The 25,952-nt window shown below is 37.2% G+C and overlaps 2 protein-coding genes across 13 annotated transcripts in view; one reads left to right on the forward strand and one right to left on the reverse strand.

The window, feature by feature from the left end:
- The window catches only part of Lpin (phosphatidate phosphatase LPIN), a 52,304-nt gene that overhangs the window by 23,932 nt on the left and 2,420 nt on the right, over positions 1 to 25,952 (forward strand). For 2 of the 12 annotated variants that reach the window (XM_014352766.2, XM_014352834.2), the window contains exons 1-9: positions 13,264 to 13,389; positions 21,722 to 22,216; positions 22,302 to 23,280; positions 23,367 to 23,491; positions 23,568 to 23,770; positions 24,258 to 24,449; positions 24,828 to 25,349; positions 25,418 to 25,508; positions 25,589 to 25,940. In XM_014352766.2, the coding sequence (XP_014208252.2) occupies positions 21,846 to 22,216; positions 22,302 to 23,280; positions 23,367 to 23,491; positions 23,568 to 23,770; positions 24,258 to 24,449; positions 24,828 to 25,349; positions 25,418 to 25,508; positions 25,589 to 25,940 (2,835 nt within the window). In that variant the 5' untranslated portion in view covers positions 13,264 to 13,389; positions 21,722 to 21,845. Of the gene's footprint in view, positions 1 to 9,898; positions 9,984 to 10,855; positions 11,119 to 13,174; positions 13,202 to 13,263; positions 13,390 to 16,261; positions 16,343 to 20,053; positions 20,265 to 20,810; positions 20,827 to 21,721; positions 22,217 to 22,301; positions 23,281 to 23,366; positions 23,492 to 23,567; positions 23,771 to 24,257; positions 24,450 to 24,827; positions 25,350 to 25,417; positions 25,509 to 25,588; positions 25,941 to 25,952 lie in introns of those variants that run through there. The other 10 variants (XM_014352781.2, XM_014352802.2, XM_014352787.2 and 7 more) reach the window with 10 other exon arrangements.
- Positions 3,904 to 7,814, reverse strand: LOC149374760 (uncharacterized). The gene is made up of 5 exons (XM_089592118.1): positions 7,798 to 7,814; positions 4,663 to 4,797; positions 4,445 to 4,568; positions 4,216 to 4,367; positions 3,904 to 4,126 (listed from the first exon to the last, which is right to left on the reverse strand). The coding sequence occupies exons 2-5, from the start codon at positions 4,776 to 4,778 to the stop codon at positions 3,904 to 3,906; spliced, it is 615 nt and encodes a 204-aa protein (XP_089448244.1). The 5' UTR covers positions 4,779 to 4,797; positions 7,798 to 7,814.

The raw sequence follows: 25,952 nt of genomic DNA on the forward strand, positions 1-25,952 counted from the left end.
CTAATTGTACATAGTCATGAAATCATTTTCTCGAATATCTAGAAGCGTAATTTTTTTTTTCCTGTGTATAAGAGAGCCTATTTTGTTTGTTCCTAAAACATTCTTCAATCGTTTAATGGCCCTTATAAAGTAATTTCGCAGACAATTATGCGCTAAAAAATAGTCAAGACTTATTTTTACCATTTTATGGCTTGACAGTAATTTCCAGTACGCAAAATGTAACAACAATTTGTACAAACAGTGAGAATTTTCTAGACAACGGGACAGTGCCAGATTAAAAATATAATACAGGAATCTACAAAATTGTTTTTCTGTCGGTGTGCATACGTGAAGTGTATAAATTTCACAACTTAGACATACAGCCGCGAAATGTTGGATGCTCCAAACGAAATTACATTAGGAAAAACACCCTTCCAAGCCATCCATGGTAGCAAACAAAAAACACATAAGCCAAAAAAAACTGAGCTATTAAATAATGTAACACTCCAAGGTAGTCCATCATCTTCCTGTTTCAAGGGAAAAGAAAATTGGTAATACGAAAGCTCCAATTTTCGTAGAATACGATTGTATACTCAACCACTTTCAACTTGCTCGATACCATCAAAGATATTATTATTAATCCGAAAAAAATTAATATTATAATGATAAAATAAAAAACTAGAAAGTTTTATTTACAATTTGTTTTATAAATGACAAATATAGCGGAGCTCGATGAAATCCACAGAGCAAGAGGCTTGAAACTTACAGGGCTTGGTAAATTTTCTTCGTAAGTTAAAATGCACGCCTACCTACTCACTGCTCTCTATACACATTCCAGATGATAAATAATGTATGTACTGCACGCGTGAATCGAATAGATGTACTTACACTTTAGGACGCCACTTCTAGAGCTGCAGGACTTTTTTATCGCAGTTTTTTGCCAGGCACGAGACATTCTCGTGTACATTCGGTGGAGCTGCTTTTCGCAACGTCTTACGGATTTTTTTTTTTATCTCGTCTTCTCTTCTTTTCCTTCGCAGGTTTAGGGGATCACGTTGTTTCGTTGTATTTTGGTTTTTGGAGAGTCGATAAATTGTTAACAAAATGCATGATAAATCCAGGTTTTTTAATAATTTTATTTTTACTACATGGTTATTTACACGTTTACTTATCTTTCACCACATTTAAGGTACGATGATCAGTTTCTTTTTTTTATTCATTTATTTCAAATTTATTCAAAGAAACCTTTACTTCTTTTAGATAAATATTGTATAGGCACGTATTTCCAAGCCCAACCTGAATTCAAAAGCACCTTTTTTTTCATGCATCTCGTATCTTTCCTATTTCACATCTGAATTGACCATCTTTCGCGTGCACTTACTTACAGTACACATGTGAATGCCTGCAAGTTACCCGTGTCACGTGTGCATCTCTGCACATGACGCAAAAAGATTTAAAGGGCACGTGCATACGTACGCTTGAATTTATGAATCTCTACCAGAGAAGAAGTCCCTCTTTAGGTACGGAAAATTGATGTTGCTTTCATAGGAATAGGAGGAAATGCGTTTTTTTTTTTTGTTTTTTTTTCTCTTTCACTGCTGGAAGAGATAAGTTGAAGCAACTTTTACCGTGTAACTACGGTGAAATTGGGTCGCCACGACAGTTTTTTTTTTTTTTCTTTTCTTTTCTTTTACCGTAGACTCACTATGGTATTTTTTATTTTTTTCTATACAATACATTTCTATAGAAATATTTTATTTGCAGTTTTACTTCAAATGGGATACACGCGCGTGCGCTTGAAATCTTTATGCCAAAATCAACGAGAAACGAGGAAAAAGATAAAAATTCACAAAATTTCTTCATTGACCCAGAAAATTGTTTACCATCGAATTCGCGTTGTCGTCATTCAGACAAAAAAAAAAAACGCAGTTAAATACTGATTCGAAATTGATGGAAGAACATTTTTAAGCAGAGATAATATTCTTATACTCAATGCGTATAAACCCGTAAAAGATAAAAAAAAGTTATCTATAGGGTTTTATTATAAGGTAATAATCAGCTTTGTTTTCGATCAAACCCAAACTTTGTATTACAATGCAGATACAGTAAAATGTCAAGAGGCAATTCTTTGAGGATAGTTTTATACGAGTAATGTCGAAATTACATAACAATCGAAACATGCATCCCCGATAAGATTCAACATGTTGAGATAAAAACAAATACTTATCCCTTTTGTGTAAAGCGTCGCTAAACGAGTGAAAACGTTTAATAGCTGCACACATATCCTTACGTATTACTCAATGCATTGATTTTCAATATAATTTTATGCACTTACACGTAAATAGAGACTCCCACGAGTAATGTTAATTAAAAATTTTAAATACCGAATTAATAATGATAGTAATAAATTTCATCAAGCTTTATTCGTCTGCTCTTTATTTCCAAACAAATACTAAACGTGAAATATCTCCCACACGTACGTGTATATGTATAATATATGTTTTAACGACAATATTCGATTGACGATAAAATTGCAACAGCAGTAGTCAAACGCGCTATTGGGTATTGCACACTTAGCGCGCGCGGCCGTCTAATTTGTTTATTCCCCTTAGCATATATAAGACTAAGTATTATACATACTGTAACTTTGTTTTGCTCTCAGCGACAAACACGTACTGCGCGTATTATGCACATACGTCGGTATAGGTGTATACATAAATATGATGTAGATATTGCGCTATGCGTAATTTATAATGTGAAGTGTGTGTGTGTGTGAGTACCGTCCGTTGCTTAACCTGTTTCGTTCGTTCGTTCGTTGGAGTGTGTATATGTGCAAGTATAGTAATGAATTACGTCAATATGACATGTTGGAGAGTAGAGAGGGAGGAAGAAAATGAAAAACAAGAGCGTGCACTCGATGAGCTATTTGTTTCGTGATTGAATAATTTCTGCAGGCTAATCAGTATATTGTGTTGGCTGACTTGTGGAAAATTTTTTTTGGTGCTATGCAAGAGTATACATGTATACAAAGCTTTATGAGAGTCAAGAGAAATTTTTTTTACTTGTTTTACTCCACATACGTGCATTAAGTGTTTTGTGAATTCTTTTATTAAGTCAGATAACGTATGATGCCTCTTTTTCGAACTTTTTTACGTTAAGTGCATAGAGAATGCCATAAAAATTATATTAATACTTGAAAAGTTTGGGAATCGGATGATAATTTTTTAATAATTCAGTTTGTAGTAATTAAGTGAATAAGTGATTTTTATGAAATTTGGAAGCTAAATTTTTTTTTTTTTTTTTATAAAAAGAGAAGTCATGGGGTCTAAAATGATGTATATTTTTATTTACCAACACAAAAGTACAGTACATTGTCCGCATGAAATTGCAGTACGATTAATTCTTATTTTACCATTTTATAAACTACGAGACTAAGTATAAACATTTTTTTTAATAAACTTACTTTTTTACGGCTTAAAATCAATCGATATTTCTCTACGTTCCTCCTGTTCTTACAAATAAAAGTACATCATTTATTAATCTTTTTTTTTTTTTTTTTTTTTTTTTTATTAAGTGATCTCTGCAATTTATTGATAAATTTAAAATTTCTTCAAAATTATTCAAAACCTAAAAAAGAAAACACTAGTGTAGAATGTTGAAAAGATGTTATTATGAGCATATGGTACGGATAAAAATTGCTGCGACTCAATTTGGTTTATTTTTTTACGTAATTGATAGCGAAAATTAAAATTAACTATATCTTAAATATATACGTATGGATCATGACGACGGAATAGTTGGAGATTTTTTTTTCCCAAAATATTTGTGTAAACATTACATGTTACAGATATTACGTAATTATTAATACTAATAAAAATAAAAATAAAAAAATTCCACCATCAACGTTTTTAAAATACATTTTAATTATCTAGTCAGACGTAGGGTCGAATTAAAGAGCTTGGAATCTTTGAGAATGAGCTTAAAATCGTCAAATAATTGTTGACTCGGCAATTGGTGGTCCAACATTCTTCTGAAGTGTTTCTCGATGACTTTCATGAGAACATTCTTCAGCAACTTTATGAACGGTTTCATAAACACTTGCCCGAGCTTATCAAGGATGTTGCCTTCCGTCGAAATCTTAATTTGCCTAAATAGGAAATTCGTAATGATAATTTCTTTAGCTTTTTTTTTTACCTAAAAGAAAAAAAAAAAAAAAAAAAAACCTGCATAGCTTACCCGACTTTGGTGAACTTGAATTTATCAAGACTGAACTTGTTATTCTTAAAATCATACTTGAAAGAGACGTCGACGAATAAATCGTACATTTGTCCGTGGAAGTCGCCGCTCTTCGTTATTGGCCACGCCTTGTAATCGTACCGGTAATCAAACTGTTTCGAAAAATATGTAATACTTAGTCCTTTTGTCGAAAATTATTTCACAGGTTTGGTATTTGATATTTACTCACAGCGATGTCGTACCAGACCATTTTCAAATCAGCGATTAGCTCACGGTTCTTGTAGGTGAGTTTGCAGTCACCCCCACGACGAACTTTAGCGAGATTTTGCAGCCATCCCCTTGTCAAGGTGTAGCTTATCTAGTTTTTTATTTTTTCTTTTTATTACAATCGAGTCTTTGCATAATCTTGTGTAGAAATAAATTGAAGTAAAACTGTAATTTACCAACATAAAATTGTACTTGATATCTTCCAAACTTGCTGGATCTAGAATGTCCAAATTACTCCTGATAAGGTCTATATGCTTATCGATCAGTTTTTCAATCTTAATTTCGTAAATCGTCATGAAGTCACGTTCCTTGATTCTGTATTTAAGTGAAAAATTACAAAAATTATTCATACCAAAACAACAATAATCTTGTAATACTAATAGTACGAAAGAAAAAAAATTTTTCAGATGTAAGATGGTGTTTTGCAATTTTGGACAATGACTACACATATGGAAAATATCGCGTAAAAAATAGATAAATATCATTGTAAAAAATACTTTGCCGAAAATTTGATGATGATACATAATAAATTTAATGAATTCTAAACATATGAGGGTCTAAAAAAATCATATTTTTCATTAAAACGATTGGATTAAAATCTCCTCGATCGATCGAGATTTAGTCAACCGTGTATGACTCATACGTGGCACTTTTATAGTAAGAATATAAAAAGTGGAAATTACCATTACTATCCAACATCAACTAATCATCGTTAAAACTATGATTTTAAAAAAGTGACTATGTGCATGTATGTATTTGTTGTTGCAATTCTTTAAGTTATGTTACTTTAATAGACATCTGTTTCATCATCTCCTGTATCAAGTGATCAAATTTAATCATCCCTCGGCAGTAAAAAACATAGTTAATTCTAGATGAATTTTAAAGATTTATTAAAAATAATTGTACACTACTAACGTAAAAGCTCACGCGATAGTGGTGCAAAAATGAATAACCGCTTCTTTTGTGGTAAAAGTTTTTAAGATTTGGTTTCTCTAGTCCCAAAATTAAGTAAACAGAGAAAAAAAATTTCGTTTGCAAGCTAATAAAAAAACAACGAATAAATTATTGTATTTCCGGTATTTTGTATACTGTGCTTGGTCACTCAAAGAAAAATTACTTACAAAGGTTCGACGCCGACGAGCGCAACTTCCGCATCATTGGCGGGGGCCGCAGTCGCGACTTTGAGAACGGCTAAGGCAACAGCTGCTGCAAGGACGAGCCGGTGGCGCATCATATTTTCACTCCTTTTATTTTATTTTTATTTTTTTTTTTGCCGAGAATGTTAAATCGCTGAGACGGAGTCGAGCGAGAAACTGAAGTGACTAAAAAAGCTATTTATTCGAATAATCATGCATTGCTTATCTTCAATTAAACGCGAGACTTATCTTTGTCTCACCTTCGAAAGTTTTGTATTGATCGGATTGGCCGATCAATTGTTTCGTAAAATACCAGATGTTTTTTTGCACTTCGTAATTAGGTTGAAGTAATGCAGATATCGTCTTATTGATGGTTTAGGTAGATACACGTCGAGACACGTCACTCAGTTTTTAATTAATCAAATTGATGCTAAAACTAGATGGATTGAAATTATAAGTCAACAATAATTTTTACTAATTCGTTTGTTTTTTCAAAGTAAGTAATACGTTAAATATTGTCTTGTGCTTTACGCAAGTGAATTATAAATTAAGATGAAAGGTCACTGCACGAGATTTTTATCTTCGCCAATTGTATGTCATAATGAGTCGCAGCACTTAAAAAGACAGAGTTTTATCGAGATTCGAGACTATCGTACATTTTGAGGCATCATCAGGCAGACAGAAGATATACTTAATCAATAAATCAGTTTACGATATCAATATACAGTGTAAGTTAACAAAATAACAAATAATTTTAATTAGGTTGTGTGTTACATTTATATTTGATCTTTCAGATTCATATCAGCAATATTGACGAATCTGAATAATGGGCGACGATGGTAATGTCGTGCTACAGTATTTCAATGGACTTGTATTGAATCAATTTGAGAACAGATCGATTAAAAGATATTTTTTTCAAATAGATCGTTTAAAATAAAAAATAAAAAATAAATCTTAAATATAATTAGTAGAGTGTAAACTCTTCAAAATTATCCGGTAATTCTTCAAATCATCACTTAGATCTTTGCTAATTGTTGTGTTGATTTACTTGAATATGCTATTTTGTTGTCGTGAAAATTGAAATTTTCCTAAAACTATGAAGTACAACGAGATATGCAATGTATGACACTGAGTAGAAACAAATGTATATAGCCTTACCTTTTGAGCTACAGAGTTATGTGAAGTCAGCCTCTTTGACGATCATATTCAAAATGTAGGTGATTGCCTAATCAATTATCGAGTTAAATCGTTATTCATAATGTGGTATTTATCAAAAAACCACCCACTCGCTGCAATCAAGTGATATTAACGGGTTATTGCACCCAACCCTCGTACAGAAAGTTACTGCACCTCGTAGAGCTATACGTTGTACCGTGGCATCGGTAACACCAGATCCCCGGAGAAACAGTACCGCAGCGACGAAAACAATGAGGAATCGACACGAGCTTCGGGGTGACGGTGATGGTCACAGTAATTGACCTTTTCGAGAGAATGGCACGTAGCGCATGTCGATGGTGGCCAATAAGTACGACGATACAGAAAAAAAAGAGAGAGAGAGAGAGAGAAGCCGAGAGAATACTTTGGTGATCACGATTTCGCAGATGGGACAAAGGGGAATTTTTGTTTTATCTTACCTATATTTATATATTTATGCATTTTTTTTTGTGGATAAAGCCTTTATTCGATGTAACTTTTTTACGTGTGAAACGCGAAAATAAACTTTCATTGATTTAGCATATGAACAAAGGAGTGTTACAAAATACATGTATTCCTCGTTTACCTATAGCCGATAGTAATAATGAATGCATATCCATGTATATCTATACAACTGATAGTAATATGTATACTAAGGTATTAAAAATACATATACGTCAATGGATATCGTATTGGTTCTATTAATATCCTTAGATATCAATAGCATTTACGTTAACACGCAGTACATTTATAAATTTTCAACGTCACAAACGAACTATGATATCAATACGTGAAGCCTATATTTTGTACATATTACATTTTTATTCATCCACTTATACTCGGCTCGAGAAAAAAAAATCTTTTTTTTTATTGTTTAGTACTTACACTATTGAATTGCAAAAAAAAACATTGCAACACGTATACTCGTGCAAAAACAGTGCTTATCGCTTGCGCAATCCTTCACACGCGTCAAGTATGCACTTACCTCTTCGGATCACAATCTTTACCTCACTCGCCAAATATCTTACTTGTATGTTCAAAACACAGAATCACGTACGTCAAACAAGATAAAGTTTCCCGACAAATAGCATAACTGGTTTGTCTTTCACACATAAACACACTTGCCGCATCTGTCTTATTTAGTCATTGCTACTACGTGCCGGTTTACTGCTGCCCTCGTGTATGTTTTTGGGAATCCCACGATTGGGTCTGTGTGATATGTCGTGTGTAAAAGAAAAAACGCCTTATCTCCCAAAAACGTATACCCGAATAAGGTGGTACTATCTCAAATGGGATATTGAAACACGTTATTTCATATCTTGGTGGTGATATTATTATTATTATTATTACTCTTATTTTGAGATTATATACGTTTTTTCGTGTTGTTAATTTGAATTGATGGTGGTTTTACCAATTTACTGCAAGATAACGTGCTACTTAATATGTCGCAGCCTCGGTGACGTGCACTCTAAATATCCCCCTTCAAAGCGTGGCAAACATACCGTATCTATACATATATAGTCAAGAAGCATGAAAACACACACGTTCACCTTAAATATATAACATGTCTATACACCTCGTGTATATACGTATTACCTACGCGCGGGCGCCTTTTGCGCAGCTTTGAGACACACAAGTGCGGCTGCATATAAAGGTAATTGCACGTGCGGTGCAAATGCGTCACCAACTCATCTGTACAGGTATTATATTGTGCTCGTGCATGCGTGCAAGCCCTTTTTTTCTTTTTTCTTTCTTTTTTTTAACGCCACGCGTATAATATATAATACACGCAAGGATGAACCCGAGGGACGGAGGCTGTAAGTGCGCGCACACCCCGAAGTTTGTTCGCGCCTTTTGCGGAGAATTTTTATCCTTTGACTGTACTTTTTGCCTTTAGTTGCTCAGTTTCAAAAGCATCAATGAATTTTCCTTTTGCACCAACTAACTTATCTGGCGAAGTTTTTAAATTACGGTTTAAATATATCAAAAGTGAAAATTTGTAAATGCAGGGAAAACTTTGGAGCGCACCGAATGTACCCTCGCACAAACAAACGAATGGTGCGAAAATTTATTTGACTGCAGATTGTGATACTATATACTTTCATAGCTCAAAACCAAAGTGGCGAGAGTGTACATACCTTTGGTGCCTTTGTCAAGACAAACAAATATCATTTGGCAGGTGGAACTTTGCAGTTAAAAGATGCATTGCTCGTGCGACGCTTCTGCAAACTCTAAGGGCGACACTCGCGACTTTTCCACCTTCGCTCAAAGGATTATACTGCTGATGCAAGAACAGTTCGCGCGTCTCTGTATGGCCATGTGTATCCGAAACGGCAAATTCCAACGTCAGAGCCGGGAGAGCGGGTTCGATAAACATCTCGATCGGACGATTCGCCAACCAGCCAGTCGAATCGCTTTGCCCCTCTATATTTGCTCGTCGCAAAAAAAAAAAACTCTTCCGTTGACCCCATCGAACTCGCCCACCCTAAATCGCTCTATTGAGTATAGCTGAGAAAGGCTGTTTGCGTCAAAGGTACATAGGTCGACCATTATCTGCCTCCTCTTTTGCACACGTTTCGTGGGTACATATACATACATGTATTGTAAGCGCGAAAAAATTGCTCGATTGCCAAACGTCCAAAGAGAAGAGGAAGAAAAAAAAAAAAACACGCGCAGAATCAACGAATGGGAGGAGAAGCGAGAGGGACGAGCCTCCAAGTCTATCGCGATGCGTAATAAAATACGAATGGCTCGTGTAGGTATATATTGTATACACATGTTGGCTCTATATAAGTAGATGGGCTCGCTTACAAGAGGGAAGTTGCTTGTACGTATGCATAGAGATCGTAGTCGTCGAACAGCATATCGCGTGACGGTACACTGTTTTTTCCAGCATATATATGAGAGAGAATCGCGTCATGGATTGTAATTCAGGAAGTGGAGGAGGAGGAGGAGGCTCGATTTTGTTTCGCGGTCAGGTAATGTGACGTTTTTAACCTTTGGAAGAAAAAAAAAAAAGACTTTCGATTCTTTGTGCGCGTGTTTCGAAATCGTTGCAGCTTGTCGGGTGTGTGTCATTGAAAAAGGAGGAGGAGAAAAGAAAAATAACAGCCAAACAAACAAAACAACCGAGAGGAAATATTTGTGTCAGTATACGAAGGATATACACAGGTATATAATAATAATATGTATACGAGCACAAAGTGGACTTTGATCGGGTGACGCTACCGAGCCACATATATTATATAGCTTTCCGAAACCGGTACGCTTATGACGAACGTATTTGTATACCGTAACTGTACATTTGTGGTCCCTCCAGTGGGTTGGGCTACTTTTTTATATTTGTTTTTGTCAAAAGTTTGTCTCAAACTCGTCTCTCGTACATTGATTTTTTTCTCCTACAATACATACTTAACGATGTTGCCGATCTTTTGGAAAACTGCACTCGCTTAGGGTTGCGGATAGATAAAAAAAAAAAAAATTGTTTATTCTGCACTAATTTTGTGCAAACATCATCGTAACCGAAAAAAAATAGAAATTCTGTCCGTTCGTAAAAAAATTACTCCATCTGCCGATTTATTTTGCAAAAAAAAACCCAATTTCTTGACACACCTGTCCCCTCCCCATGCGTATATCGTGATGAAAAACCGCGTGTTCCACATCCACATGCCGTAAAGCACACACGCTGTGTCCCCCGAAAAAGCGATCGCACGATGCCCCGATAAGCCGAGCCGAGCGGTCGTACGAGAGTATAGAAGGGGAAACGAGAGGCAGAGAGATCGCGCGATCGACCGGCACTGGCGAATGAACGTGCTCCGTTCGACTTTCGCCTTCCTCCCCTCCCCCCCCCCCTTCCCTACGCATTTTCCCCGCATTTTTTCTTCCTTTTTCCATTTTTCTCTCGTTTCAGCTATAACACGTGTGTATACAGTTATACAGGAGGTTCCATTCAGTTGTCCCGTCAGTTGTAGGCACGCGATCGCGAGAAAGGTGATTCGACGACTCGGAGCGCGCGATACGCTCAGGTGAGCTCACGGTGGACTTTGGCTGCTTTGTTCCTTAATTGCTATCGGCGCACCGCTCGCAGTGGAAACACACAATGTACATTATTTAACTTTTATCGCTCGTACTAGTTTTACATCTCGGTTTTCTTCAAGCAACTGACTTACTTTCTCCTCCACCGCTTTTTTTATCATTTATTTCCTTTTTTTTTTTTTCAAGTTTATTAGCCGTGTGCGTGCAGTGAACAGTAATTTTTCATGCGGGCTTCGACGGAGCCGTTGGAAATCGGTACACTCGCATATAGGTATGTGTATCTCTTCATTTTTTGTATCATCCAAATGATTTAAAAACTCATTACACGAATTACAAGTTATATTCCTGAATTAACTCTATCTGGGCATATCCTGATGTGACATGTCCATAGACATCAGTTCAGATCAAGTTGTATTATGGAACAAAGGCCACCCGGCGTATTTAAACCACGAGAGAGTCAGGGTGGGGGTTAAATAATTGTTCAAAATTACCCCTCGCCCGACCACCCACGCACTATTGTAGAGCTCAACGGATATGCTCACCAAGTTAATTAAAACCGAATTAGTTCCAAATTAACGTACGCAGCATATAGCTGTGTGTATAGTATACGTGCAGGTATACGTATAAAAGCTAACCACATCGGCCGCATGTATGTATATAATATATTATAATACCTGTACCGTTGGCCTCTGCACGTTGTTATATTTGCCAAGGCAAATTGCCGGTGTTATTTGCATTTCCGCTTGGCACTGGTTTTTCAAGCCTTTCGTCGCGAATCAAGGCTGTACTTATACCTAGAGAGATATCATATCGTCGCCAAACAAATGTTACAGGTATAGGTATAATGTTTTAACGTGTGTACATATTATATCCATGCATGTAAAAGAAAAACAATGGTATATATGTTCATCCCGTGAAAAATCGAATGACAAATCAGCTTACGTATACTTTGCTCGGTACATAATTAAATACATATAAAGCGCAGGGGGGGGAGGGAGGAAAAAAAAATGAAGAAACAAAAACCCAAGAATCATATACAAGAAAGGCAAAAGCGGTCTCGTCGACGTTGCCGTGAAAAATCGTCCAACAAAAGCTCGACATGTATACAAATGTACGTATATGGGTAAAAGAAAAAAAAAAGGCCATCACAGCAGGGCTATTTTAGGGGGGAAGGAAAAGCCCTTATTTTCCGGCCGATGAACCAACTCGTCGAGCCATCGGCCATTTATTTTTCGCTCTCTCCTTTCACACATATACATGTAATAATATTTCGTTATACTCACGCTTGTACGAGCAGCTCACTTTCGTCAATCTCCCCCGTCCGACCCTTTTATAAACAATATACCATACACAGTATACATATACACTGGCTTGGGTAAGCAAAAAAAAAAAAAAAAAAAAAAAATACGCATTGCAGCTGTAATCCCGTCTTTTTCTTATCTCACGTTCGATTGCTCTTGCACACACACACAAATATATATATATATATATACCTACATAAACGTTATACTTACCGAGACACCCCCCGCACAGAGTATAGTTCCGCTTAATCGACAAAAGGGGGAAAGAGACGCGGGCGCTCTCTCTCTCTCTCTCTTGGTATACCTCCAGACGATGGTCGCGTGCCAACTTACCCAAAATCGTGCGGAACGCGGTGCCCTTCAATTTCCTCTCTGGTGTATAGGTGTGTGCGTGCGTGCTCCTCTTCTATATTCTTGCTTCGTCCTCTCGATCTTGGAATAAAAAAAAGAAAAAGGAAATCTATGGGTGGGGGTGGAGGGAGCCTAATCCTCCCTCTCCAACATATTGTGCTGTACGATGTACATCCAAAGGGGGAGAGGGTGGGAGATGATATATGTATATAAAAAAAACGTCACGTCGTAATAGAAAACATAGTATAAGCATAATATGCGATAAGCTTAGCCGGGGTATAGAGGAGAGGGGGATGAGACAAGTTGTGTATTACGCGATCGTTATTACGTGATGCCGATGCCGTGTGTGTATATGTTATATATGATGCACATGCAGTACCTTCCCACTTATACTCCCTTGTAAAATATGCGAGTGGTGGAGGAGGGGTATATGCACATCACATATGTACACGTGCATGTTTGTGTGAGCGTGAGTCGCGTTAAATAACAGTCTCTAGAGCCCGTGCGCGGTTAGTGCGCGAGTTGACGTTGTCGCGAACAAAACAGTCCGCCGGACGGGATCGCGAATACTTTTGGGCAGTTTGTCTTTGATTCGCGTTTTTCCTGCGAACGGACCGACCGAAGGAAAGTGGGACTCTCTCTCCTTGGGACTTTGTTCGTCAAGTTTTGTGGCTTTGTCGCGCGGGATGCGGCTTGCAATCGGTAAAATTTGTCGGGCACGTGCGTTGCGTCAATGTCACTGAGTGCAGGTGCACGACTTTTTTTTTTTGCCAACAATTATTTAATTGACCGGTCCTTTTGTGGGTGTATTGTTAAAGTTTAAAAGATACTTATTCTACCGAAATAATTGGTTGTCTGTGCGGTGTTTACTGCGCGGCGCTTCATGTAACGTGAGTTTCATTTAATTTTATATTTAAAGATCAATAATGTACATACAAACATACACAATTAATCAGTAGGTGCAGTCACTTTGTATTTTTTTCTTTCGGCGGGGATCTATATCGTTCCTCAATTTTTAAATCACATGTAGTGTACTGCAATAATTCACAATACACATGGATGGATACATTCGCGGAAGTGCACTATTCACGACTGTAGGGATATATATCGGCGTATTTATATGTATGCGGTGAAAAAGAATAGTATAAAAGGTAGAAACCGTGTGCAAGTACGCGGTATAATGTGCAAGCCTTCGTGTGTTTGGCCTCAATAACTATGAATAAAGAAAAACGAGAAAAATCATAAAATATGGAGTCGCGCGCTACTTTCGATGTTGTACTGTCCTTTTTAACAATAAAAAGAAAAAAAAAAAAAAATAAAAACCAAACCCTACTCTATCAGACGTAACGTCACAACATTCATGCAGCAACCGATTCGTCACCTTATCTCTGACCCAAGCTCATTGCGCCAAAAAATTGGCTAATTACACTCTTTTTAATCACCACGTGCGCGCAAGTGACAAAAAAAAATAAACCCAACAATAGCGTGTATATGCACAATCAACAATCGAGTAATCCGATCGCTAAATGAGCCGAGTCGTAAAATAAGTTGGTTGTGACGTATAGTACACTTATTGAGCAATCGATTCCCGCGTCGAGGCAGTGTCATCGACCCGGATCTCCGCGGCAGGAGGGAATATTAAAATGACGCCGATAATAGCTACGAAACGAGCAAAAAAAAAATATGTATATATATATATATACATCGAGTCCAAAACCTGACCGAGCTTTTGTTCGCGAAATTGGCACTATTGGCCCTTGGCATGGAAAAAAAAAAAAAAAAAAAAAAAAAAAAAAAAAAAAAGAGGGAATTGACGTAATAATCTCTCTCTTTTTTTTGCACCGACAGAGAGGAGGACCACTAGAGCACGATTTCGCACCTATACACAAGAAGTAAGTGTGCATATGTATATACGTGCACGTAAAAGCTTAAGCGCGCGGCGCAAGCGCTGTCTTATCGACTTTTTTCGCTAATCTCAACTATTACGGTTTTGCCGTATACCCCCCTGTATGGGCGTAAGTAAGTATATAGATGACTATACAAAGCATCTGCCGGATGGAGTCTTTTTTTTTTTATGAGCAAGTACAAGTACTTGTGCACACCTACGCATATATGTACATTGGGGGGGGGGGGTTAAATACAAAAGAGGCGTCTATATGGACACGCCGCGGTCTGGCTCGTCGCATGTACGGGCACGTGCAGTACACATTTGAAAGTCAGTTGCTCGTGTGGCTCCGTAAGAATATAATACCCACCTATATATTTATACAGAGTAACTATATGCGTGCACGCGTACGTGCTTTTATACATAATATACGATCATGATTATTATGCATTTTCTGTATTTTTTTAGTTTCGTTCTCTTGATTTTTTTTTGCATTGTTTTCTTGGTATTCCTTGCGATCTAAAACATCGTCCTTTTCTTTAATTTACTAATTTTATCTGTTACAAAATTCCACATTTGAAACTTTCTGATGATGATATCAAGAAAGACACTGATGCTCTAAGATACTTTGGTACTAAATCGATAAATTGCCCAATAGCCATGAAATTTTTGAATACTGAATTTGATGAAAATGGTGGTATAATTTTTTGGAAATCAAACTTTTAACGTAAGCTTCTCGTGGAAAGCAATACATTTTTGCTCTGGACACACGAAACCGTTTCTACCCCTTTTTCAACTAATTATCAAATTCGTGATCATAAAGAAAAAAATCTTACATTATTTTTCTAATCGATGATTTTTTACGTACACCCAAGGGACAAGTCATTTTCAAATAAATAATTATATTTCCATGACATCCATCCATCCATGACAAGTAATTTCTTCAAATTTATTATTATACTTATACTTAGCTCATTGAAAATGATTCGCAGCTGTGATCGCGTCTTTCACTTCACAGTCAGTATGAATCACCTTAAGCCAATTTTTTTTTTTTTTTTTTTTTTTTTCTCAAATCAGTAGCAGCCTTTCAAAAGTACGAAACCAGAAATAGATTTACATTTATTAAAACGAAGCAACATATACATGTACGTGCAAGAAAAGAAGTCACACGCGTAATACGGATACAGTGAGTCATTCCGATCCGCCATGTCTATTGAACCTCGTACAGAACCAACCCATTGTTCTAATAATGCAAATACAAAGGTATACCTAATACATCGCTTCTCTATGTAAAGAAGAAAAAAGAAAGTTAAAAATATCACTTTTCCGATCTTCAAGTGGTGAACAAAAATAATGAGCCACTTGGAGTGTCCGATGCCTCTCTCTTTCTGTTCGCACGCCCAAGCCAAAATTGGCGTTTGCAGAATAATAAAAGTCATACCCGTATATTATTATATACGTATATATATATACGTTGTGTACAGGCGACAGCTCAAGGCCGCTTAATTTACCTGAAGTTAATATTGTATACCCACGACTCGATAATTTTCGCTATACGTGAAAAGACACTCGAGCTCGACAATAAAGCAGTGAGTGTCGAAACGAGGATTTTGCCGTATTGGAAAAATTTAAGCTATTAAAGTTGTGTGGTACAGGTATGGGTTTAGGTGTTGTTAACATTCGTTAAAGGAAAAAAAAACAAAAAAAAAAAAACGGATAGATTACGTGCACGCGACGGGAGGGAGAAAAGCTCGTGTTGCATCATTAAAATTGTCTTGTCCCTTGTAAGACGAGTTCTCGCGTCACGTGTAACTCTTCCGTCGTTCGGGACGGACACGAAGTGCCAAAAATTCTGTTTTCTACCTCCAACGGACCAACTATTTTCGGCGTCTCGTTTCATCGAAAGTGCCTTCGGTGAAATTCGCGAAAATTCGCTCGGTCGAGCAAACAAGATAACGGTATATATTATATTCCTTACGTAACAAATTTTTTCTTTTTTTTTTTTTCTTTGCTTCCCAACGATACCTACACAAACGCGTTGAGCTTCTCGTTTTTTTTTTCTTTCTCAGCACCCGCTTCATCCAATTTAGGCTGTTCTAAGTCTTTTTTGTTGCTCTTACGAAACATCTGTGTCCACACAAAAGTATCCCACTTTCGATTTCTCTCGTTAAACATTTTTTGTCATTTTTGGTGTGTACTTATATACTTTAGAGCTATTTTGGAGTATTTTTATTGAATATAAAAATACTCCATTTAAAAAAAAAAAAAAAAAAAAAAAAAACAAAAACAAAAAAAAAAAAAAATGATACGGTATTACGTTATAAATCATAGACATCCAAAGCACTCGTAACTATTATTTTTGTTTTTTTTTTGTTTATCTTAATGTTCTTATTACGTCTCACGCGATGGACCTTATCTCGAGCAAAATAACAAGTAAGTAAGTACCTCGTGCGATACGCAGTAGGTATATATATACGTGTAGCCATGTGTACACATCAACAACAGCTAGCACACCTGCAGATCGTAAAAACTGAGTCGCAAAATCAGCGCGAAAATTTGAAAAACAACAAACAATGACGTGTATATAATTATAGGGTACACCTACCCACAAATTATCTCTATGCCAGCTATATATCTATTTGATGCACGTACAAAACGTACCTATCGTCAATATGTTTTTCAACGCGGTTAATTCGCATCGACCCTCCCCCCCCTTCCCACTATATATATCAGCTTTTACGATTAGTATGAGTCAGGCAAAACTCGGTGATGGTTATAATGTCATCAAAACAACGTTATTACTCAATAGTATGTGATGTATACACACGTGCCTCCACCTCCGCTGACTTGGATGTATAACTGTGTTTTTTTTTTTTTTTTTTTTTTCGCTATTCGCACAATTATTCGAGCTCTGTGCCAAATGACCGACCACCACAACTATATGTATATAAATATAAATAGATTTTTCACGACGTGTTTTTTTTTTATTACTTGTTTTTCCGTGTGTTTAGATGTATATAAATTGTTGACCGTTGAAAGGCAAAGCGTCTTATCGGTAAATAATTACGTGAGACGTACGCAATATCTTCAAAACAAGCGTAGAGTGCCTATATAGGTATGCGTGTACCTAATTGTTTTTATGTCAATAAACTAACTGAATAATATCGAGTAGGTGATAAGAAAATCCATGATTGGTGCGGGTAGGATTGGAGGATGAAAGATTTTTAACGTGGTACAATTGATCATCGCTGTGGACATATTTTTGTTCGTCACGTGAATCATTAAATATAGTTGTAGTTGGTTTTTCGTGTTTTGACAAATTCGTCTGTTCGGGTGTTTTGTTGCTGTTGTTTGTATAAGTATGAATTTATGAATCAAGTTTTTGGAACCTTTTCAAGGTAACATTCGAAACAACATGTAGACGTACATTTGAGAGTCCCAACAAGTATAGTTTTCGTGAATTACAGTATAAATGTATATAAAAAAAAAAAAAGGTTGTGTCATTGCAGCATTTGAATATTTAATTGAAATAATGGTGTACAAAAAATATCTAAAATGAAATTATCTTCAATGAAATATAAATGTTCTTTGAATACTGCGGTGATTTACATCCGAGCCTCGAATCAATTATATCGTCATTTCATTGAATTTCAAATAAATAAAATCATACACAAGGGAATTACCATTTTTATGTTTAATTTAATCAATTCGAGAATTCGGAGTTCCACGTCACTCAATATAAATGACCTTTTTGTTTCTCCTCAAAATCCCAGTGAATTAAATGAAGAAAAAAAGGATTCTCAAATGCTAGATATTTAATTTTTTTGTTTCTGCGGATTGAGATGGAAATTCTAATTTAAAAATCTTTTATTTTTATCTTACATAAACGTCCCTTTCGATTGATCGGGCTGATTATTCATCACCTTCGACATCATTGCAAAATGAATAAAACGTATACGCAAAAAACCCAAAAACCTATAATTTAAAAAACGGTTGACCGTTACAACAAAGTGACGTCTTTTGTGATTCATTCTCGGTCAGTGACGCCCAGGGCACAAAGCAACGCATCGAGCATCAGATGATAAGCTTTCTCCTTCTTCAGGAAACGAGCACTCATCGGATCCTCTTATTCCATATAACACACGCCCACGTGAGTTTGCGTAAAACAAAAAAAAAACTCGCGTTTATCTTCGCGCGATATACGTGCAGCTGCAGAATATCAGATTTAGAAGCCAGTCAACAGCCGCGGTTTTATGCGACGAGCCTCGCGATCGTACTTGACTTTTGTCCTTTTGAACCTGTCGTGAATATACCGTTATTTTTTAATTGGCTCTAAATACATTTTTTTTCTATTTTTTGTTTTTTGTTCTTTTTTGGAATTGTTGAATGGAAAATGTGACGTTCACTAAATCACTATAGATTTGTGCGCCCATAAACATACGAGATGAAGGATGAGTTGCAGATGTTATGTGCATAGTTCTCGGGGAAAAACGTCAATATCGCATCAGCATTGACGTTTAACAAATCACAATATTATGCGTGAGCTCAGGCCTCATGCGTGTAGGTATAGGAAACGAAAAATGAATGCACATATATACATCGTGTGTTAGTCATAAATTTTTTTCCGTGCAAGTCTATAGATGCACCAAAATGCCCCTACAGCGTTGTCGTACAAGTAGTATTTCCCTCTTTTTAATCGCGTTCTGTTATTATCTATTGATCAAAATTGAGGATATTGGCAGGTATAAGGTATCGAGTAAAATGGGTGTACTTGTATCACTCATGTAAGTAAGGCGTATATACTGTTTGTTCATTGTTGCGAGTCACGAGTGCAATTTTTTATTTCTCGTTTTCCCCTGATTAAGTACTACCACTTACGTCGAGTGACGATTCAAACTTGTGCATTTAATTTGATCAGTTTCTTTTTTCTCAATCATCGCAGAGCATACACTAATACGTTTTATTACATGTAATGGAACACAATTGTATAAGATGCATTTTTTTTTTTTTTTTTTTTTTCATTTCTTCGATCTCGTCGAGTACATTTTTTATCCAGCAACAGTAAAAAAACAATAACGCAATCGTACGCAAAATTAATTGTTTAATCTGTCCGTTGTATAAGGGCCGTAACGGCTAAAAATATCGCGTTGTTTCAAAACCGTTCGACGACCATCTGTATTTCCCCATCATCACCGCGTCGGTTCCCATAAATGCACCCGAGCCATTTCTTTATTTATCCAAAAAATCAATCAGCTCTCGGGGCAGCATCTGGAACTCGCGCATATTTATGCCCATCGCATAAATACTCGGTACTGATAATTTTACAACCGCAAAAACGCTCGCATACGTGCGTATATTTTACCCGTAAGCAGATAATTAAAGATTGCACCAGTGGCAAAAAAAAAAAAAAACAAAAAAAAAACGAGACATAACAAACAGAGAGAGCTAGAATTGCTACATGTGCATTATATCAACGTCAGTATATCTATGTAGACGTGTGTTTTACACACAGCTGTGGCCAACACTTTCCCTCTCCTCCTCTCGTTATACTCGCTCCCTCCCGCCTCGTGTGTGCCATTCTCCTTCCCCTCCGACTCCGATTCTCTTGTATAGCGGAAGAGAATAAAAAATCGTGGCCTGCTGCAGTACGTCAGTACGCAACTCGCTGCTGCAGCGCGTTGACGCGTTCGTTTACGTGTGTGTATATTGTAATGTGCATGTGTTCCGAGTATTGGTTATTGTTTAACTTGTGCTAAACGAGTACAACCAAGCGGATCTTGAAGCTTGTTGATTTTAGTTTTTTTTTATTTATTTTTTTTATTTTTTTAGACTAAGTGGAAAAGTGAAGGACGTTCCGAGTGTGACATTTGAATATTCAAGGTACGAGGCTATGACGTATAAGTACTCATGTGTACCTATACTTTCTTGTAATTGCATTAACAAAAGGGAAAAGGGATTTACATGTTTACGTGCTGCAGTTTCTTCCCTCCTTCCCTTCCGTATACTTTCCTACTCATTCAGTGTTTCACGTTGCTTCGTTTGCACTTGTTTTCCTGCATTCATCAATCCAGTGTCGTCTTTGCCATAGTATATTATAATATATACTTTCTCAGCTGTTCGATCGATCGTGCATCACGCAATTAATTTCGTGATGAATGATTATTTATCATTAAATACTTGCATGCCTTCATAGTCCGACGATTGCAGAATGTTTTGAGCTTATTCTTGACGCAATTTCGAGAAAAATTAAATAACAACTCTCTCTCTCTCTCTCTCTCCTCTCCGTCCTCTCTTTTGTGTTTTCTTTTGCTTTTGGTCAAACTGTATAGTGAATACATACATGCGTATACGTGAAAGAAGAGCAGATCAGAGGGGAGCGTTGCAGGGCGTAGGTGGGAGTAATAAGAGAAACAGGAGGCCAAGGAGAAAGGAGAAGACGAAGGTTCTCCTTTGTAATTCTTTTTTTCCTTTTTTTTTTCCAACATAATGTACCTATGTTCTATATACGCTCGCGTCATGCAGGTGTTAACTTGCTCATTCTCTCTCTCCGCGCTTTGTCGTCATCGTAATTATTACGTTTGTCAATTAATGGCGATATATAAACATTACGGAAATTTCTAAAGGCTGTTAACCTTAAAAATAAAAACCAAGTTGGCTTATCATGAATCGAGAGATTTTGCATGTGTCTATTATTTTTATTAGAATAAGGATGTGTGAGTCACGATTAGGCTTTTTGTTTTGTTTTTTTTTTTTTTTATTAAAAAAAAAAAAAATCCTCCGATGCGAAAATTTGAGAACGTTTATGTTGTACAACTTGCTCTTGATAGGTCATGTATGGTTGCGATGACATGAGAAATAAATACACACGTGATGTGTGTAATTTATAGGTATACTTAATAAATGTGTCGAAATAATTATAAAGGTATAAGTAAAATTACGATATAAAATCAAGAGAGCTCCAAAATATATATATATATGTGACAGAGGCGCGCACATCGAAAAAGTCGTCGTCTGCTAGTTGCGGGGAAAATCGATAATTTTAAAAGGAGCGAAAAGAAGAGGAGTCGAGTTTTAAACCGGATTTGTTGAACCATGGCTTTGTTAAAAAATGTATTGTTGACATTGAGTAGTTTTTAAACTAATTGAGAATGTTCCAAATACCGGGTAAACAAATTTGTTGACTGAAATTTTCGTTGCAAATATATACATTGATTTTATCTAATTGGCAATTTAATTTTTTAAACTTTTAATTATGTAAAAGATCGGGTTGGCATCAAACAAATCACAGAAAAATAATATAATTAACAAAAAACAAAAAAAATTTACGTCTGTTATAGGCAAATAAAAGACTGGTTGCGAGGGTCGGTGTATTTCTAAAAGTGTGGTCTTGAAAAAGACCACACCTGTATACAATTGGTCTTGGGGCTCAAGACTTGGAACGGGAGACTTGGCCAATATAAGATGTATAACAGCATGAACTACATTGGAAAGTTCATCAGCAACTTCCGGGACTTCTACAATGAGATCAATGCAGCTACACTCACTGGAGCCATTGATGTCGTGGTGGTGCAACAGCCTGATGGCTCGTACACCTGTTCCCCATTCCACGTGCGCTTTGGGAAGCTTGGTGTACTGCGCTCCAGAGAAAAGGTGGTTGATATTGAAATAAATGCTGAGCCCAGGCAGATTCACATGAAACTTGGTGACTCTGGGGAAGCATTCTTTGTTGAAGAAGTGCCAGGAATTGATGGCTCACCCAGTGATGCCGATATACCACCTTATTTGGCTTGTTCGCCCATCCCCAATGACGTTGAATGTTTTGGTAATAGAAGGTAAATTATCTGACACAACTTTCAATCAATGGTTCATGGTAGACAAAGGTTACAGTTTGAAAGGCTCATTTTTTTTACTTTTTAGATTTAACGTTTTGTCTGATCTACCTCAAGAGCAGCATGAAAAAATTCTCCGAGATTCAGTAATGTCTATTGAGCGCGAAAAGTGGGAACAAATGTCTGCTTTGCCTCCGGACCAAAGAGAAAGTTTCCTCATAGAACATTTCTCAGATCTTCCTTTGGAGCAGCGTGATAAATGGCTCCAGATTGCTTCTCTGACTACTGAGGAGAGAGACAAGATATTCCAAGAGTATTACGGATCGATTTCTACCGTTCAGAAACAGCGTATGATCAGCGAGCAGTATTCGGCTCTCAAGACGGAGGATAAAGAGAGACTATTTAAAGAAAACTTTCCAGAACTCCCGGCAGAACAGAGGCAGAGCTTTGAAAAGGCACTGTTGAGTGACTGGAAGAAAGACGAACCAACGCTGTCTTTTAAGAAGAGCATGGAGGCTGCTGAAGATGATGATGAAGAAGCTGAGGAGGAGGAAGACGATGATAGGGACAAGTCGTTGCGTTTCAACGATGACGAGGAAATCTTTGACATGGACGGCGTGACTCCGGACGAAAAACCACAAACTCCGTTTGTCAAAAACCCTAAATCTTTTGTTGCCGTCACTTCATCGGAACGCATTCGCAAGATCAGCGTGGTCAACAACGATTTTCGGCCGATAAATGAAACGAATCCCAGCTATAAATTCGACGGTCAAAACACGTTGGATGAGAAATCGACACTCTCAAGTCACATACCCCTATCAGTTTCGTCAACGTCTTCCGATAAGCGTACGTCCAAGGATGAATCTACTACTGATGAAACCAAAAGTAACAGCAACAGCTCGAAAAGAAAGAGGAAGAGAAAGAGCACGATGAAACGGAAAGGCATGCAGAGAAAAATTAGCGCTAACAGTAATGTAGAAACGACTTGTGCTAATAATAGTAATCAGGCAAAAACGATCGAGGTTCTACCTGCGATCGAAATAGAGAAAGTTTATCCAAATGATGCTGTAAGTACTACGGGGTTAATTGCAAAAATGATAGTCAATTAACTGACAGTTATTCTATAGTCATCAATTATAATTGCTTTCCACAGGAATCAAAAGCTGCATCTAAGGATGAAATAAGCAACATTCCCGAGCAGAAACAGTTGAATAAAATCAACGTCATTCACGCGTCAACTGACTTCCACTTCTTTAGCGATACCGAAATCACCACAACGTAAATTGACTTTCTCTTTTTAGTTGATTTTAAAGTTTGATGCGTAAATTATTTGAAAATTTTTATTTTCTCGCAGAAACAAAGAATCAAGGCCAAGCTCGCCTGTGCAATCCGACACCGAGTTCGAGGTGCAAAAAATCACACAGGAGAGCAAGGCTCAGGAAGACAAAGGACAGAGCTGGAGATGGGGCGAGCTGCCTAGTCCACCGCACGACGGAACTCTCGATGCTCACGGAAGGCCGTTGAACCCGGTTGACGCAACCGCATCCAGCAATGAAAGTATGTATCACTGTAGTTGTAAAGTTATCATTTGGGGGAGGGACGTTAAAGTTACGAACAAGGGTAAACTAATTATACCAACTTGAGATTTTGAAACAATATACCGAGTCGTAATTAAAAATTTTATTTCCGTTAGTGGGATATCTTGTTAAGAGATGAGTTGGTATAATGAAACTTTAATGCTCTCTCAAAACTATTTACTTTAAAAAAAATCATCATCACATGTTCTACTGCAACTCTTTCTGTGTATTTTACTTTGGCGATTCTTCTTATGTCTGATAACAAAACATAAAGAAAAGAAACAAATAAAAATCAATTTACGCAAGGAGCACGATAGCGTACAAAGCAAAAGCTCAGCAAAAAAACGAATAAACACAAAACAAAAAAGAAAAAGCACCGTCGACCGCATTCACAGACTTCCTCACATTATCATTTAAAACTACCTTGCTTGTTCAAACAAAAACGAAACAAAAAATGATACCCGCAGCAGCTGATGCACGTCGCTCCATGCTTGGCGGAATGTTCTCGTTTATGAAGAAAACGTCGCGCGTCAGGCATAACCCGGAGTCCGAGGGCATTTATCTGAGCGATTTGAATGCCGACGAGCTGGACCCGGAAGTCGCCGCGCTCTACTTTCCTTCGTCCCATCGTGGAGTAACGGGAGGTAACGTTAACAAAGGTATCACAAATTTTGCCCATTCGCTCTTTCCAGGTCCCCCTTTTTTCCCCACTCTTTTTGACAGGTCAACCTCAGGTTTTTCTTTTTCACTTACATATATTCACCTTTTTATTTCCTCCCGGATTCCGGTTCCCTTGTATGCTTGGGCCATCCTTTCGTCAATCACTGCTTTTTTTTTTATTTCGTTTTTTTGCTTTTATTTTTTAATCAGTTTTTTACATTTTAATTGTTTGCTTGCAGTTGTGTGCAGCTTTTGAAAATCTTTCTGAATTCGTGCTTTCATAATATCAGTCGTTTTCATTGATAATTAAAACAGCTATCATCTGTCAACGTTCGAATCAACGACCTCTATTAACGTATGAATCTTTGCTTTGACAGAAAAAACTGCCGATGAAGAAGATACAGAATCTGGCAACGGGCCGTCACTGCCTCAAAGTCCAAACAGCGTAGAGGGAGCGATTGGTGGTCCTAAATCGCTGGACAGTGACTTTGACGAGTCATCGTCCAAGCACTTTGAGCCGAGTCTCGAGGTTTCCCTGTCTCTATGCGGCAACCTCGACTCGGCCAACGATGCTGAGCCCAGCGACGAGCTATTCCAACGTCATGCCGTTCGTTTTGAGGACGTATGTTCCGATGCCAAGTTGTTCGAGAATCCAAATCTCGTCGTTAAAATTAATGGCAAATACTACAACTGGGGATCCGCCTGTGCTGTCGTTATGACCTATACCACCTTTCAAAAGCATTTACCGCACGATGTACTCACGAATTTTTACGAGGATAGGAAGAGGTCGGCTAGCGACAGTAAAATCGATAGAAGCAATGGAAGAGGCATATCTGGTGGTTACAGTTCCTGGTTCACTTGGAGAAGATCTAGTCAACCTGTTAAAAAGTTGTCCGATCGTAAGTTTCTTTGAAGAAGATTATTATTTTACATTTTATCGTGATTATAACAATAATATGATATTTAGTCGACAACGCTGTTGAAATCGTCCAGAGTGAATTGGTAGTTGCTTCCAAGGAAGATGGCACTGAAAGTTACAAGACTACCATTATTATTAAGTAAGTTTTTTTTTTAAACTTTTTTGTTTTCTTCAAAGTATAAATAATTTTCTCTATTAACAATTGGTTTTTGTGATTAGTGATGAGGGTAAGAAGGACTCCTCGTTGAATGAGCAGATGAATACCAGTCTAGACAGCATAGAAACTAGTCAGTCACTCGTTAGTTTTAGCGACGCAGTCGATGATAATAAATCCGAGCAGCAAAACTGCTTGATCAACAAAGAAATGGATCGCGAGGGTTACTGTGCCGGCAATGAGGAAGATGACTCGGACGAGGACCAGCAGCAGCCATGTGATAACTCCGGAATCGACATTCCATCTGTTTCTAACAACTCGAGCAATCTGTCTGCTACCTCGATCGCTACACCCATCCCTAAGAGAGAAGGCACGCCGAGCTACAGAAAAACTTTAAGGCTATCATCCGAACAAATTGTAACTTTACGA

Source organism: Copidosoma floridanum, unplaced genomic scaffold, assembly GCF_036245765.1.
Source record: "Copidosoma floridanum isolate Cflo_tuat_1 unplaced genomic scaffold, Cflo_Japanese_pri ptg000014l, whole genome shotgun sequence".
Lineage (NCBI taxonomy): Eukaryota > Metazoa > Arthropoda > Insecta > Hymenoptera > Encyrtidae > Copidosoma > Copidosoma floridanum.